The 17,699-nt window shown below is 37.7% G+C and overlaps 1 protein-coding gene across 1 annotated transcript in view; it reads left to right on the top strand.

The window, feature by feature from the left end:
* The window catches only part of PTPRN2 (protein tyrosine phosphatase receptor type N2), a 635,322-nt gene that overhangs the window by 244,871 nt on the left and 372,752 nt on the right, over window positions 1-17,699 (top strand). Inside the window, exons 7-9 of the mRNA XM_071428608.1 lie at window positions 2,254-2,508; window positions 3,855-3,895; window positions 5,831-6,204. Of these exons, the coding sequence (XP_071284709.1) occupies window positions 2,254-2,508; window positions 3,855-3,895; window positions 5,831-6,204 (670 nt within the window). The remainder of the gene's footprint in view (window positions 1-2,253; window positions 2,509-3,854; window positions 3,896-5,830; window positions 6,205-17,699) is intronic.

The following is a 17,699-nucleotide window of genomic DNA, read 5'->3' as shown; positions in this document are numbered from 1 at the left end:
TTGTAGTTTGGATTAATTTGCTCTCGTAAATTGCCTTCCTAAACTAAAGCATTTGGTCACTATGCTTTTACTAAATTATGAAATTCATAACAGGGGATGGATACAATAAAATAGAAGGAGACTTTTCAAAGTTTTCTCTGAAATATTGCTAAGCTTCCATCAAACTTCAGTATTAATTTTGCTGCCTCCGCATATCTTGGCCCAGAGAGTTTGGCACAGATTGAGTTTCCATCTTTGATTCACATTTCTGAGCACTTGCTTTCCTGTACAAAGCTTTCTGCTATTCCAGTGTGGTACCAAAATCTTTGTCAGCTGTCAGTTTGAAGTAACATCACAGATATAACCTGTCTTTTTTTATAGATAGTCACAATTAAGTGTACTTATAACTATGCTTTTTAAAGGAAATCTAAAAAGTGAACATTTTACAAAATTAGCTTGTATTTTATATTACTGAATTTTATAATTAAATTAGTAGAATTTTGTGATAACATCCAGGTGGATTATTGGAAAGATGTTTTCTTTTTACCTGGAAAAGAAAGTACATCAAAGAAACACCTTCCCTGTGTGTCAACACCCTCTCAGACTCACAGTAAATCTATTATTTAAGCTGTTTAAGCTCTTTTGCTTTGTATGGACTAATTAGTTAAGGGAAAATGGCATTATTTTTTTCGATGAATTTTGGGTCAGGTCAGGGGAAATTAGTCTTTGCCTTGAGATGGAATTGGGATTCTGATGGTGAGCTCTTCAGTTAAAACTGAGGGGTTCAAAAAATGACAGATGTGTCCAAGGTCTTGGCCTCTTATTCCCAATGAAAAATAATCCTTGATGCTTGTCTCCCTGCAAAATCACAGATGTTCCACTGCCTCTTCCCTGAAGCAGAAGAGTGTTAACTGCTTTAACTTCTTTTCTAGTCTCTATGAACTTCTGCCTCCTTTGCTGTGAGGAAAAAGAAAAATCCTTATTTTTAGCCCTTCTTATGACATTGTTTTTCCCTGTTTCCCTACTTTTAAATTCACTTTTATGTGAGCCTGAAGGCTGACAGGATGATCCCAAAGTCCTGCTTACAGATGATGAAGATGTCCAACCACTGGGCTTGACATGGATAGTGTTACTATTCAGAAAAAAGGTGGGATGGCACCTTCAAACTGCTTATATGTAAATTCAGACATTCAACAGAGATGTAAGAGCAGCCCTTACTTTCCTCTTCCTACACAATACTATGTGAAAGAGTTTTCTTGCTTGCATGCATATGCATAAATATGTTAAATTTCTTATCAACATGAATAAGCAGAACAGAGGCATGATTGGAAATAGTTTTGGTGTGCTACAGTAAGCACTACATTAGGCTGAATTTTTCAGAGTTCTGCAGACTGATAGTGGAGATGCAATAAATGCAGTCAGAAAAGTGCCTTCCCTGGTGAGATGTTATGCTCCATCTTCTGACTCACCTTTAATACCCATTGTCCTTGAATTTCCTTACCTTCAAAACTTTTGTCACATCAAAGGTGTTTGGCTGTTTGGTTTTGTTATTTTTTTCTCAATGTGACTGGTAAAACATTCATAGCTGGCAAACCAAAACAAGTTCTATATATGTCTATATCATCCATACCTATATCTATAATCTATATATGTAAATATGTATTTGAAAAAAGTATATACGTTCCAAGAGAAATTATTAACATTTAGAAATTTTGTCCTCGACATATCCATGTATATAATGTATATTTATTTATATCCCCTTCTAATTGATGAGGAGCTTTTTGATTGAAAGACAAAATATCTGACTCATTTTTTCCCAGAACGCTGTATAACTTATATAGATATACTTATGAAAGCAAATTACCAAAGAAAACTGATCTCCAGGAAACAGTAATGTTGTTTGTACTGTTTTGCAGCTAAAAAAAAAGAAATTAGGCTACTTTAAAACTTGCTTTCAGTATTTTGAGTCAACTTAGGCTAGGGAAGACTGTTCTTCTTGTAAAGAAAAAGTGATAATTTCATGCCCTCTCTCTAGGAGGACTTTCTGGGTTATAATAGCATACATCCCCCTGTCCTGGCACAGATTCACCTGGTCATAAATTCAACATCCATTAAGAATCCTCTGTTTTCTGTAAGGAATGCAGCACCTTCCTTTAAAAAGCAGATACTCTCCATGAAGGGAAAGCTATCTAAATTTTTTAGGAAAAATTAAAGATATAAGCACATGTGTTTGATGTATGCAGCTAATTGTGCCCGTGTTGTTTTCTGATCCAGAGGCACTGATTAAAAACGTATTGAAGGACCTAGAGAAACACCAAGTGAATGTGGAGAATCTCAGCTCAACAGAACTGGATGAAATCGCTGATACTATCGCCACTGCAATCCAAAGTGTTGACATCCAGGAAGAAACAGAAAAAAATGCTGGAAAAAATAGAGAAGACAAAACAGAAGCACAAATGAAGAAAGGAGATGCTCAAGGAAGGGCAGAGCTTCAGAATGGATTAATGGAAAACAGTGTTAATACACCAGGTATTTATTTTAGAAGTACAGCAAAAGACAGCTACCCTGATTTTCCTCTATTGCTTCACCTTAGTGCTAGACTTCTAAAAATCAGTTTTAAAGAAGGTTTGAGGGAAAGTTTCTGTATTTCCCAAAAGCTGTGGAATTTTAGATTGTTGTTTTCTTTTTACAGCAGGTTCTTCATTTACCAAAACAAAAAAAAAAATCTGTTTATGAACACTCAGTCTTCAAGCTTCACAAACAAGATCACAAACCTACACATCCAATTATATTGAAATAAGAATTGCTTTATGCTGTGTGGTCTAATTTCCTGTTCTTGAAAATGAGATGCTTAAGCAAAATGATAATGGAAATTATTATATTACAAGATGTATTTCAAAATATGCAGAGAAAAAAGTTATGTTTTACAGATAATCATTTTTTAACATGCCACAGTTACTTGCAGAAGAAAATCTGTGACAAGTTACAGGTACAAACCCACTCATTCCCTTTCCTTCTTAGGGAATAAGAAGAGTTATTATGGTTATTTGTTTCTGTCTGCACACATATTTTCCTGGTGATGCAGATTCAGGAGCCACAGTAATTGCCATTAATGAGTGAAAACCACAGTGGAATATAAGTTACTACTCATCCATTTTCTATTTTAGGAATGTTATAATATCTAGTATGCCAGAAATGTGTACTATAAGTCATAAAAAATGATTTTCACTGTTTTCATGGTGATATACTGAAATTCTTACTAGTTAGGGATATTCTGGTTATTCTGATTGCCAGATTTTGCTGTAGATTAAAAGGAGAAAACTTGAGGATTTCTCTTGAATCATGCTGAGAAGGATGAATGACATTCAGTTCATAAAGCAAAAAGCCAGTGTTATTTGACTGAGATTAAGGATGTGACTGAATATTATCACTGTAGTTAAACTGTAACATGATTTTGGTGAATGATATCTTTTGAAGTATGTAATTTTCTTCCACCAAAATAGGTATGAGGGAAATTTGTGTTTCCTTTTCCTTTACCATAAATGTCCATTCAGCAAGCTAGAGCCATTCTGTTTTTTTTCCTCAGATATTGGTAAACTGATATGATGATTTGACACTTAATTAGCAAAATAACACTATTACATTGGCTCTTGAAGTACTGTCTATTGATCTCACATTAATTTGCTATCAAAGCAGGGTTAGAATAACAATAACAAATTATTCAGTGCTCCTTATTCTGCCCTTTCAGCTTTGATGTCTCAATGTTTAAATCACATAAAAAGACCACTGCTAAAAAGCAGCCTATGAGAAGTCTTTGCTTTGTATATGATGTTTGCCCTTCATAACTATATTTTTGTGCTTTTCATATCCTACAGACAATGGAGTGCACGAAGCCAGTGTGAGAAGTGATCAAGAGGTAGAGTACCAGTATTTTAACAAAACAAGTGTTCCATCTCAGAATATCAGGTTTCTGTGCAGTGAAAGACAAACACTTCTGAAATAGAAGACTTGTTCTAAGTTTTTGTGTTCAAGTTATGCTTCAATAGCACACATGCTGTTTTGATGCATTGAAATATTAAATGAGCCTTTATTTAAACCTTAACCAAAATGGGTTTTGATATTCAAAAATAAAACTCAAGTCTTTTTCCCCCCCTTTCCGTAATTTTTAAATAGACAGAATTTATAATAGATTCACAAATTTCAGAAAAATTCAGGGTTTTTCTCAAATCCATAGATTTTGAGCAGTGAGGTGTTCTTGAAAATGCTTTTCCTCCCTGTCCTTTGGCTCTTGGTTCTGGGGAACATGAGGTATTTCAAAATCTCTAGGCATTAAATCTCATACCCTAGCTAGTAACACCAAAATTAGCATTTTAATCCAGATTACTTTTACAATATTCCTCCTGAGTCATTCTTTCAGACAACAATACACAATAATACAGCACAGTATTTTCTCTGTGGTTTCATTTTGATCTGAAAATAACACATATAGGACTCCAAACATCACACATGCAGCTGGTTTGGAAAGAAAGACCTAATGCTTTCAGGTCATGCCACTAATGAATTTGACATTTAATACTAGACTTTCAAAAAGGCAACTTTGGCCCCCTAATGATGCACAGTTCATTACAGGATTTGGGATTGTAGAACCATGAAGGCACTTTTACATCCTTTCCCCCTCTGTAGAACAATGTTTTATATATATATATAGTGATCCTGATTCCTCTTCTGTAAGGAATTGAGACTTTTTAGGATGAGCTTTCAAATCACTCTCCAGCATCATAGAGAAACTGAGGCAGAAATTTCTTTAGCATGTATTGATTCTTTTGACTCCTATGGACTGCTGTCCAATATTTAGCCATTTTTGAGGTATATTCATCTTTCTTTTTCTCAGTTTCGTGGAGCAGAAAAATTTCAAAGAAATATTTTTTTAAAACCGTGTGAAACTTCCCCTACTATGTACTCTATCAAAAGCTAATACTGCAAAACTCATAAATGGGCAAATCCTCTCGTGTTTACAGTAAAATCTCTTTGGTCCTTCTACCAAGCAAGGGAAACACACATAGACAGAATGGCAGGAGCTTTAAACACCCACATGAAAATCATCACGGAATGAAGTGCAGTAGTCACAACAGACTTACAGAGGATCTCATGTATAAATTTCTTAGTGACAGTTTAAATAGGGAATGTTTGAATAGAATTTATTGTGACACAGAGCATAAAGTGCCCATTTGCCATCATTTCCTCCCAAATGCTTGGCTGCAATAAAGTTATGTAATGAAACTAGCTAATGAATTTTTCCAGGCACCTGTTTTGACTTTGGCTCATTTGCTTATTGTTGATTTATTAGACAGATTCTGGTTTTCTGTGCTCATATTTTTAGCTTGTTGGATCACTCACATACAATTTGTCACCATTTCTAGAGATGAAGAAGGAAAACAGAATTGGTGATATAATATCTGTTCCTTTTCTGGTGTTATAGCTTGTGAGACCCAAGAGTTATGAAAGCTTCCAGGCCCAACCCAGGAATATTGATGGACATTTCTATGTTTTCTCCTTTTCATTAACTTAGCAAATAACAAAGTTTCATTTTTGTCAATACTTAGACACACAGACACATGGAAACCACTGGAAAAAATATAGTGGCATAATTTATGCTCCTTTATTATTACTGAATTAATAGCATGGTCTTAACATAGTCTAGCAGCTTACAGAAATTAAGAAAATGACCATGCAACAGTTGTATGAGTAGACTCTACTATATCAATAAGAGTTTGAAAAAATTATATCCAGGTTTGGTGAGTATAACCTTCCTGTATTTAGTTTTAAAACTAATATTATTATTTTAATACAGGAGAACATGGCAAAACTGATTAGATTCTTGAATGAGAATGCACTGGCTGAAAAGATGCATAAAGACCTTATTCCTGAAGAACCTACAAAGACAGAAACTAAGAAATCTGAAGAAACTGACCCTTCTTCCTCAGAAGAAACAAATGCTGGTGTGGAAAATGTAAAAAGTGAGACTTTCTCAAGGGAGCTGACAACTGCAAAGAACAGTGAATCTGACTCTGAAGACCCAAGCCAGACCAGCTACTGGATTAAGAATACTTTAATGCAGGAAGGAAACTCATATGAAAAGCCTCAGAAAAACACAGGACAAGGCTTACAACTTGAAGTGAAATCTTCTCAGGAGGAAGAATATGGCTATATTGTGACACTGAAAGAGTAAGTACAGCAGCCAATTTGAATGGCATTTTTAACTGAGGAAAAGATAAAGTCATTCCACCTAGTGAAATATGAATGTACAAGAGGAAAATGCCACAGGCCTGATTTTTAATACAGCTGAAACTGTTTGGAACCTGTTCAGTACTTTGATGAAAATACAAGCAAACAGTTCCGTTTTCTTACAGTTGCCTTTCCTCCCTTGCAGGAGACATTAAATTTGTAGGTCTTTTGCTCAGACCTCTCTCTATCTTCTCATGTTCTAGTGACCTTCCAATATGTCAGTAAGTGTGCTTATGGTTAGGATGAGAGCTTTAAATATTTGACTTGAAAGTAGTCTAAATATCAATGCCTGAGTCATTCTTTCAGAAAAACAACACACAATAATACAGCACAGTATTTTCTCTGTGGTTTCATTTTGATCTGAAAATAACACATATAGGACTCCAAACATCACACATGCAGCTGGTTTGGAAAGAAAGACCTAATGCTTTCAGGTCATGCCACTAATGAATTTGACATTTAATACTAGACTTTCAAAAAGGCAACTTTAGCCCCCTAATGATGCACAGTTCATTACAGGATTTGAGATTATAGAACCATGTAGGCACTTTAACATCCTTTTCCCCTCTGTAGAACAATGTTATATTTAATTAGTGATCCTGATTCCTCTTCTGTGAGAAACTGGGAATTTCTAGGATGAGCTTTCAAATCACTATCCAGTATCATAGAGAAACTGAGGCAGAAATTTCTTTAGCATGTATTGATTCTTTTGACTGTCTTAAACTTATTAATGGGATTGAAGGCAATAGGATTGTGGAGGATTCTTGTTTTTACTATACTGTGTTGCATTGAAATGCATGTGGCTGCACATTAGACACAGACCAGAAACTGGTGGAATACCCTTTAACTGCACTTCTTCATTCCTGCCCTGGAATGTTATGTGAAGCAGTACAAGACAGTTTTTCCCCAGCTCAGCACTACTTCCCTACTTCCCCCAGCTCTTTTAACTCATATCAATCTGGAAGACTCCTTTATTCCAAAGAGTTTCATGATGACACCATCTCTTTTGACTATCCAGACTTATTTGGCTCATAAATGCAGTAAAGTTTAGAACTGCCAGAGCTCTGGGAAATGGGAGACATTCTGAATTTCAGTGTTCACAACCTGGAGATTCTTCACTGTATCATCTTACCTGGTGTTCTCCTAGCTAGTCTGCCACTGATGGGTTTTCCCTGAATTATGTCTGTTATTATTCAGTGAAACTTGCTGAAGAAGGTCATTTGTCCAAAGATTCTTGGTTCTTGGAGGAGCTCATATACACAAATATCATTTACCTTCTTTACCATTTTTAATGGTTTTCAGCTGGCTGGAGGGCCAGACCCAGAGAGTGGTGGGAAATGGAGTTACATCCACAGTTATAACTCTGGGTGCACCCCAGTGTGCTCCACAGGGCTCAGTACTGACGCCAGTTCTGTTTAACATCTCTGTTGATGATCTGGATGAAGGGCTCAAGTGTGTCCTCAGTCAGTTTTCAGCTGGAAACCAAGGGAGAGAGGGAGTGTTGATCTTCTGGAGGGCAGGAAGGCTCTGAGAGAGAAAAGCCTCAACTTGCACCAGGGGATGTTCAAATTATGTTAGGATTATTAGTATATTAGGAAAAAACTTGATAAAGGGGTTGTCAAGCTTTGAAACAGGCTGCCCTGGGAAGTCACCATGGCTGGAGGTATTTAAAAGGCATGTCCCTGTGTCACTTAGGGACACAATTTAGTGGGGGACTTGGCAGGGGTGGGTTAACAGTTGGACTCAATGATCTTGGAAGTCTTTTCCAACCTAAATAATTCTGTGATCCTATGATTCTGCTTAGATAGCTGACATTTGTGGGGAGATCCATTCCCTGTTAGCTTCTGAGGTTTTGCAAGCATGATCCAAGGAGGTATTAGCACTGCTGCACTGAACTCCATGAAATGCTAAGAAGATGCCAGCATTTAATTGTGCCACAAACCTAAGATAAATATTTCCATTTAATACTTGAAGTAAAGTTTTGTGATACTTTATAGACTTGTCAAAATGGCAGTGTGATTGTCAATGCAAGAACAGTGGGTCACTCCTGCTGTGTTTGTCAAGTGACCTTTCAGATGGTTGCAGCCCTGCAATCCATACCAATCCATATTATCCATCAGCGCTGAGCTTTGGAATGAATTGACACTTTCAGTGTAGAAAATTGCCCAGCAAATCCTCCACTGTGCTGCTTCAGTACTTTGTTATTCTGAGAAACCAATCAAGTTGGTGATTTACTTTGTTTACTCTCTTCTCTTTCAAAAAATGGCTATTCTACCACTGGAGTATTTGTGTAAGATTTTTTCCTTTCTCAGTGTAATTGCTTTGAAATGTTTTATTAATTTTAACTCTACAATTGCAAAGTAATCTTATTTTTTAAAAGTAATCTATGGGATGTTATTTTAATTTATATTCTGCTCTTGCCATAGTTATAAAGTATCTCTGTTATAGTTGGGATACATCAGTGTGAGCTCTCTAGTCAGAGAAGTCTTGCCTTTGGACTTTTTTTATTTTCTGAAGTTCTAGTTCTTCACATTTGGAAAACTTTTTTTTTGTTAAAAACCATGCCAATTCTCCCATTTGTTTGGCAGTATGTGCTCTATAATAAGGGCCTAGATCCCACAATCAAAACATTTACACAGTGTTTAGTCTCCTGAGTGTCTTATGAGGAAACCTAAAGCCTGACTTTCCTGAAAATGTAGTTCTTACCACCTCCAGTAAATCTAAATGTAAGCTTCTGCGTGCTCAGCAGTTTAAATAGCCAAGCTGGCATGCAATTTCTCAAATATGAGATTGAGGAGCTAGACTTAAATGCACTAAAAGAAATCCTAGTTTGAAAGTTCATCTCTTTCCACTGCTTATCACAGAGTCTTTCAAGCTTCAAAATCAAGTCATGCTTGTCTGAAGCCATGTTTGGACACCTAGTGCAGAGCAACCCATCCTGTTTTGTGATTTATCAGAGGGCTCGTGCTTGAAGTTTTTCATACAAAGACTAGATCACAGACAGCTCATGGCAGCTCTCTCAGCTTGTGAGCCAACTTCTGGCATTGTTGTGTTAGGCATTTCCAGGGTAGTCCATGTTTTGTCATATGTTAGCTCTCAATTGCAGACTGTCTATGTAAGATTGCATGGGTTGTAAATCTGTTCACACCACGTTAACTGAGTTGGATGCTGCATGCATGGCCCTGCATTTCATTGGAGGTAGCTGCAATTCTGCTCAGGTGCTGGGAAGAAATGGGGCTTGTGTTCATACTGTAAAATTGCTGTGGAATATGATTAGTCTGACCCATTTAATGTGCTGAAGGGTTGGGTTAATTGCAAATGCTTGATGTTATTTCTCCACCTTTACAAATGTGATAAATGATACTGCTTTGCATATAATGATTACTTTCCTCAGGATGGCATTCGGGTTAGGACCCTGAAGCTGGGTTGTGCAGAAGTCTTGGTTTATTCCTCAAGTTTTCTGTTTTCCTAGGCATATCATTAAATACTTGTATTTTTATGATCTTCATTATTTTTCCCTTACCAGGTGGAAACATTTTAATTGCATTTAAAAATTAAATTTAAAATAAATAGGAAAAATTAATCACAATATCTACAGCAATGAAACAGGGGTGATATTGTTTTCACTTACTGGATCTTGATGTTTCTTAGAAGCTGAGCCTTTATATTCCCTGAGGCTTTGCAGCTCTTTCTAGAAAATAATAACAGAATGTTCTTGTTTTTTAATACATCTATTCAAAAAGAAAAACTGATTTGTTCCTCTCTGTGTATCTCACTGTCCTTTTTGAAATCATTATTCTACTTACAAGTGCACTTTATTAAGGGAAAGAGATTTGTTCATATTCTTCACTTAATTTCTACAACTGCCTTTAAAAACGAAGAGAAATTATAAATACATAAAACCCAGAAAATCTGTTGCTACTGAAGTCTGTTAAAATCACCAAAGAACAGCATTGCTGACATTAGAAAAAGTAAAATTTTTATCTCTGATTTTTTACTTCCCTTATATAACTCTTCCCTTGCATAAGTAAGTTCCATAAATGTCCATAATTGATTTTAAAGCCAAAGGTTTTGCTTCTGACAACATAGCTTGACCCCCTATCTGAATAACATATGTAGAAAATCTTTTCCTGTGAAATTATCCAGTAGGTACAATTTGGTCTTTGTGTCTCAGCACCAAAACCTGTAGAGAGACATAATTCTAGAATTTTCTGTTGCCAACTCTTCATGCATAATTATATATGGTCCCTAGAGTTTTCTAGACATGAAATCTTTCTTCCATCTATAATTCTCCAGTTTCCTTGTGATTCTTAGAAAGTGACAGAGATCATATCCCCCATATTACTGCTTCACTGCCTCAATTTTGATATTATATATTCCCATAGGAAAATGATGCTTCATGCTTCCTATTCATCCACAAGAAAATAACAGAGAAGCAGTAGTTAATCTGGCTTTGTCACAGAGAGCAATAAATACTGCTTTTTTTTTTAATGCATGTGTTCAGCTTTGTATATTTTTATTATCTGTTATATGCACAGAGATATGATAATCTGTTCTACTTCACCTGCCCTTGGCTTTTGTGCTTTCACAATCTGTTGAAATACATTGTGACAGAACATGATTCTCACCTGCTGATGCAGATAATTTTACAAGAGAAGAGTCCTTCTCGGTGTCCACCTTTCCCTCCTCAAAGGGCGTTGCTTTTGCGCGTGTTTTCCTCTCATTTCTTTGGGACCAGCTCTGTGTTTTTAGCTCTAGAGGAACATAGAGAGAAAATTTTCTAATTAATGTACCTGGTGACCAGCCAATCTGCTGCACTAATGGCAAGCATTCACTCTGGTCCTGATGCAGTGGGCAATTTTGGGATTGTGCCTGGAGCCCTCAGTAGCCCCACAAGAACTCCCTCAGATCTGTATTACTCCACTTAGCTGAACAGGAGTGGCTGCTGGCCTGCTTTTCCAGGCCAGGCATTCCCTGACACTCTCATTGCTCTTTTCATGCCTCTGTGCTACTCTAGCATCCTAGGTTTGGGTCTTCCATGCCAGGTCTTTGAAAGAGCAGCTGGTTCAGGTACTCCACCACCTCTCAGTGAGCAGGTTCAGATCACTCTGCTGACTCCAGGCTATAGAGCTGCACATTAAATATGCCCAAACTAAGGATGGGGCTGGGGACTGTGCTTTGTTTTTATAAACAGTGGGAGTCCTTAAAACCCTGAGATGCTGCAAAATCTCACAATAACATATGGTCAGTTCTTCTAAGATATCACAGTGCTTTTTGGGTAATTACCATTCAGGTCGTTATGAAAAAGTAATGAATTTTAAACTTTTGAAATGAGGGAGAACAAGAACGCCAAAGATCAGGATTCCTGGGAATGTAGCTTACTGAATCAAAGTGCAATCTATTATCTGACAGTACTTTTTCATCAGTGCTGTTCTGCCCAGTCCTGAGATGTAAAAATGCCATCATTTAATTTTCACGCCTTTTTATTTTTTTTTTAATTTCTTAACTCGCATTTTGTGTACAAAATGTAAATGTTCGACCACTAAAAATTAGAATGAAGTAATTTCAGAAATAGAAAATCAGTGAATAAATTTGAACAGAAGTTCTCTGGGCAGCCTGTGCCAGAGTCCCACTAAAGAATCTCCTCCTAACATCTAACCTAAACCTATTCTCTGTTAGTTTGAATTCATTCCCCCTTGTTCTGTCACTACACTTCCAGATGAAGAGCCCCTTCTGATTTCCCTGTAGGTCTCCTTCAGACCTGGAAGGCTGCCTTGAGGTTCCCACACAATCTTCCATTCTCCAGGCTGAACAATCCAAGCCTCCTCAGCCTGTCCTCATAGGGGAGGTGCTTAAGCCTCTTTATGAACTAGTATTTATTTCTTCAACTCCTTTTTTTGAACACTGTATTGTTGAATATTCTTTATCATTTTGCATTATAAATTGGTCTGGACTTTATGCTGCCTTGAAGGAAGATGGAAGATATGAAGGAAGGGAAAGAATTTAAAAGTCAAAAGTGCATTAAAATGTGTATCATCATTTGTCCTCAATCTCATTTACTAATTACTTGTATGAAGAAGTAATTTGATATGAAAGAACAGGTTTACATTTTCAAGGCTTTTTTCAATCAGAGATTCAGGATGCATGACAAGTGACCCTGTAGCTGTTTCCAGCATTCAGCTTAAAATGCATTAGGGAGTACTTTGGTGGGGTCCATTTCAGCCTCAGAAGGGAGGGCAACACAATCATGGCACAGATTATTGCCATTATTTCTGTGCTTCTGCAGGCAACAAAGCATCTGTATGAATTTGTTACTATTAACACAGCTGGAGGTACTGAATGTTTGAAGTAATGCAAGCACAGGCTGGCACAGTGTCACACTTTGATTATAACTCCAGAGATTTGGTCCTTCTCAACTTCTCTCTCACTCTCCTGTTTCCAGGATGCTGTTATCTCCTCTGACCTTCATAGCCCAACCACTGCCATTGATTTTTAGCGAGTGTCATTTGTGTTACAAATTGGTCTGGACTTGAATCTGTCTTTTATTAAGAGGTTTAGATTCACACTTACTGATGGTGGGAAAAGAGGGAAAAAAATTACAGAAAGTGGGAATTTGCTGAGCTGTCAAAACAGAAGTAAGCTTAAAAAGGTTTTATGGCTAATATAGCCTTTGAGGAAACAAGCATGAAAAAATGAAAGTGCAGCCCAATGCAATAAAATTGCAGTGTCCTTAAAATGATTACAATAACAGTGCTGTGAAGTCAGGCAGCTCTCAAACAATCCAGTGAATAGCTTTGTGCTTGAAAGTTATTTAGTTGTTCTCATGAATTCTGGATAAATGTGAGCCATTACAAAATTAATCATTATTTAATTTAATATAAGACACAGACTGTGTTCAAACCAAAATGAATCCATGAAATGCATTCTCTTCCAAAGTCTTTACTGGAGATGTGTGTTTCAAGATATATGAAGTTACACTGAAGCATGGACAAAAAACTCAGACAGACAAGGCAGGCTGTTCCAACACCATGGACTTAAAGCATCAGTGCCCAGGACTTTTATTATAGATTATCAGATGAGTTACTCCCAGGGCACTTCCAGACAAGAGAAATAAATACAATTTCAGTGTCTAAATTCTTTTTTAGCCTTGGTTGGCTCAGAAAGAATTTAATGGCAACACTATAAAATTGGTATTAAAAATGTTCCCGGTAGTCCTTGCCATGGCACTTACCTCCTCTATGACCTGCAGCAAACCCCTTTAAGGTCTCCATTTCTTCTCTATTGTATGGATAATATGCATTGTTCTTGTGATGACTGAGACTTCCTTTGTGTCTAGGAAAAGAGGAATAGGAGCTGGAGAAGGCTGGAGTTGATAGCTTTATACTGGTGGTTACCAGCCTGATGAGAATGGCAACGTCATGGCACTGTGTTGCCCTGTATTTTCCTACAGGCTGTGTGCTACCTGAGGTGGCAGGAGCACTTACTCCATCCTTGGGGCAGGAGTAGATGACACCCTTCTCCATTTATTCCCTCCTCAGGCAAATGTGGCATCCTTCCTTTGGATTGTGAGGTGTGTGGCTCAAAAGCTGGCTGTTGCCAGGCTTGGTAAATGACCTTTCACATCAGAGAACAGTGGTGTTGGTGTACTGAAAAGTGCCATGAAGCTAATTCCCAGGAGACAGGAGTCAGTGGGAAGAGGGGAGTGAAAAACTCTAGTGAAACCTTGGTAAAGCTGTATCTGTTTGTGGCAGGACCATCAGCAGCCCTCCCATGCCTCAGTTACTACTGAAATTTGCACACAAGGAGTTCCACATCAATCTATTTCATACATCAGTAGCTGAGTTTCCCATTATTTGGTTGTTAAAATATTTACTAATCTTGGCAGAGGAAAAAAAAAAAAAAACAGAAAAAGAAAAGGGAAATTCAAAAGAACTAAACTGTGTCCTTAAAATAAAAGTTTCCCTAGTGTTGTTTACAGCTTCTCTGAGATGGAGAAGTGCTGTGGTCACAGACTTGAGACCACATTGATGATAAGCTGCTATTTAAAGCTACACAATTTAAGTCCTGCCTATTTGTATGCGAGGGCCACTGAGCCTGGGCCTCCAGGAGGCAGTGCCAGGGACCCTCTCTTCTCCTTCGTGGCAGCACCACACATGGAAGACCCCCAGGCCCTCAGCACCTTCTGCTGAGATACATCAGACTCTCCCAGGAGAAAAGCTGCTGTCACAGCAAAACCACAAGTTGTAGCTACCCTTCAAATCAACAGGACATAAATGGGATGCTCTTCACACTGACTTTAAGGAGAATGAGTCACAGAGCAAGGGGCAGCGTGTCACTGAGGATTAAGAGCTGGTTATGAGATAGAAGAGAAAGATTTGTCATGAACTGCTGCTCCTCAGTGTGTACAGAGATTAGTGGTACCCCATTGGCAAATTGTTTCTGTTAGGAAGAACTATGGAGGATTTAGAAAAATTCCAGATGGATTTAAATACATTGAAGGATTAAGGAGTACAATGGTAGATGAGATTCAGCTGGAATAAGTGTAACAGAATAATAGACATTAACAAAAATAATACTTTGGGGGGAAAAAAGAACAGAAAAAGCAAAGTATTCTTTAAACTCCTCATAGTCTGTGGTCTGAGGTTGTGAAAAATCTGAAGAAAAGATTTGTTGTATCTATATAGATGAATACTGCTCTTCATATGGTGGCACATATTTTCAGACTTGAAAATTTAAAAGAAAGCATGCAAATCCTGAAGGCAGTGGCCCATTTCCCAACATTTCTAAAACACAAACTAGTGTAATACATATCGTAGGGAGATAGAATATAAGTAAATAAAGGTAGTATAGAAAGTAATCTTATCCCCCTAAAGAGTTGCAGCTGGGTTAATTATTAAAGATTAGGAGCAGGCCTGATGTGAACAGGCCACAGCTGTAGCCAATAAGAAGAGTGTTATAAAAGAGTGGATTGGTTGGTTGAGGGGAACTGGAGTCAATTGGCTCTGTGAGGACAAGGAAGAGTCAGTGCCTGGAGGAGCTGCCTACAAGAAACATCAAGGAGGTACAAAACTCCAGTAATATGGAACCCTTGCAATGAAATGACAATAGAACTCTTGCGATAAAATGACAACAACATATCACTGAGGTCAAGAGTTCAGGAGGAGATCTTTTTTAAAAGAGGGATTTTTCTAACTTTTAAGCAGATACATAATCACATTAACTAATTAATTCTAGAATTATAACCATAATCTTATTTAGTTTCAGAAGGGATGCTCTTGCTGCAGGGTGTAAGGCAAGAGGAATTCACTTCTGGTATCTGTCTGTTCTTGGCCTAGGCTATAGTGCACGTGTGACACATGGAGAGGGCTTGACTGATACTATTTTTAAAAACAAGGTTCATGTGTTTCATGAGGATCATGTGAGGAAAAAGTGGCACCATTCCTGACCTCTGGAGTCAGAGAATGAATCAGAGTGATTTTTTTCATGTATAATATTCTCATTTACTTGGTCAGGTGTTTCTAGTACTCCAGGGATAGACTATCTGCGTTTTGCTACATTTTGATTGGGTTTTGGGCAAGTGCCTGAATAATGACAATTTCATAGACACCCTTTCACCATTTAAGTTTTCCCTCAGGGAACTGAGGAAATACTATTTTTTGAATACTGTTACTGAATAACTCTCTTTTTGTCTTTCAAGCTTTCTTTCTTGATTGTTAGTGGTGTAAATGCAACAATGCCCAAGCCAAAGAAAAAAAGAAAACAAAAGAACTAATGTTCATTGGAAACTAAAATTTGTTTGTCAAAGTACTGTTTTTTCCCAGGACAGATTGATTCTTAGGTGGTCCTTACAGAGGCAGATCCCAGCTGACCACTTCTCTTGCCCTCCCTCAGAATTTTTCCAGAATTATCTTGGTCTTTATTTCTTAGCACTTACTTTTGGGCTATCCTGTATTTAGTGCTAGTTTTAGAAAATCAGGCAGTAGCATGTTCAAGGTGGTCTAAAATACCTCCAGTCTTGTGCTGGTGGCTGCTACTGAGAGCTGACTCAGGGTCTGGGGTTAGCATGTACTGCTGGGAATGTGTTTCCTTCAGCATGGCTCTTCTCGCTCCTTGATCCCAGCAGCAGGAGCTGGAAATTGCTTTCCTGCTCTTTATCTTTTTGTCTTGACTGCTTTTAGCAGGCAAAGCAGTCCTGGCTGGTGTGCACCAGCCCCTTGCCCATGACAGGCAGTGCCCAGGTCCTGGCGTTCCAGCTCCTTCACTTTTCCTTGCCAAGCAGTGCACTGAGAGGGGAGGTAGGATGGGAAAGAAATCAAGCCTGACACTGGGAAAGGAACCAAGCCTGATGCTGGCCCATGAAAGTGAGTGGTTAAAAATGCATAAGTCACCTGTTTCAACATTCCCCCTCTTTAATATTTAATATTTTGTATTCATTAGAGCAAGTAATAAGCAAATAGTTCCTATCACACCTGTAAGTCATTTTACAGAAGCTCTGAAATACCTCCACACATCTCAGAGTCTCATCACTCAGCCTCAGCCCCATGACAGACATTCCTGTTCTTTTCCAGGCACGGAGGAAGGATGGCAGCTTGGCTGGAGCTGGCCAGGCTGCCCCTCCCAGCTTCCCACCAGCAGGGATTTTGCCTGCACCAGTCAAAGTCCATACTGCTGCCAAATGGTGTTAGCAGCCAAAGAAAACTGGTCCTCAACATGAGTCATCCTAAAGGCAGACTCCTTATTTGACTCTCTAATGCATTCCATGTGGTATCCAAGACTCATATTTCTGAACTTTGATTTTTCTTTTTTTAGGTTTAGCTTTTTATCTTCAGTACTAAGGAGACTGTGCTGCATATTAAGAAAGTGATACAGTTATAGACTGTTGCTCTGTCAGTGACAGGAAGATGATTTGTTGTCAATCAAAACAAAGGTATTACTGAGAAATGGCCAGGTGGAACTTCCTTAAATAATTATTTTAAACTTTGAAATTCATCTTTCTTAAAATTCAGGATTTAAAAAGACTAGAGGGGAAAAAAATTACTCTCAGTAATTTTACTGAGTAAAAATTACTCTCAGTTCTCAGATCACTACTAAAAATCTTCAGTATGAAAAACATTCCTGTTTGTGTCCACTAAGAGAATTATTGTTAAAAAATCTTAAATATAAACACTTGGAATAAGTATAGTGGTAGACAGGACCAACAAAATTATGTTTTTCAGATCAAAACTCAGATAAGCTCCTATAGTAAAGTACCACCACAAGAAGCCATGGATCTTTGGTGAACTCATCCAGGCAGGTCTTCTGGTTAGACTGTTTTTTTGCTAACAAGTGAATCTGTGGGATAAAGAACCAAGTGAGAAAGAGTCTTATAATTCTAACCCAACACTTTGGCCTGCAGGGCATAATCTATGTGTAGCTCTCATTGTTTAATAAAAGTT

This window comes from Agelaius tricolor, unplaced genomic scaffold, assembly GCF_023055355.1.
Source record: "Agelaius tricolor isolate 1412-34295 unplaced genomic scaffold, bAgeTri1.0.p SCAF_6, whole genome shotgun sequence".
Lineage (NCBI taxonomy): Eukaryota > Metazoa > Chordata > Aves > Passeriformes > Icteridae > Agelaius > Agelaius tricolor.
The sequence above is the reverse complement of the archived record's forward strand: the minus strand, read 5'-3'. Positions and strand labels throughout refer to the sequence as shown.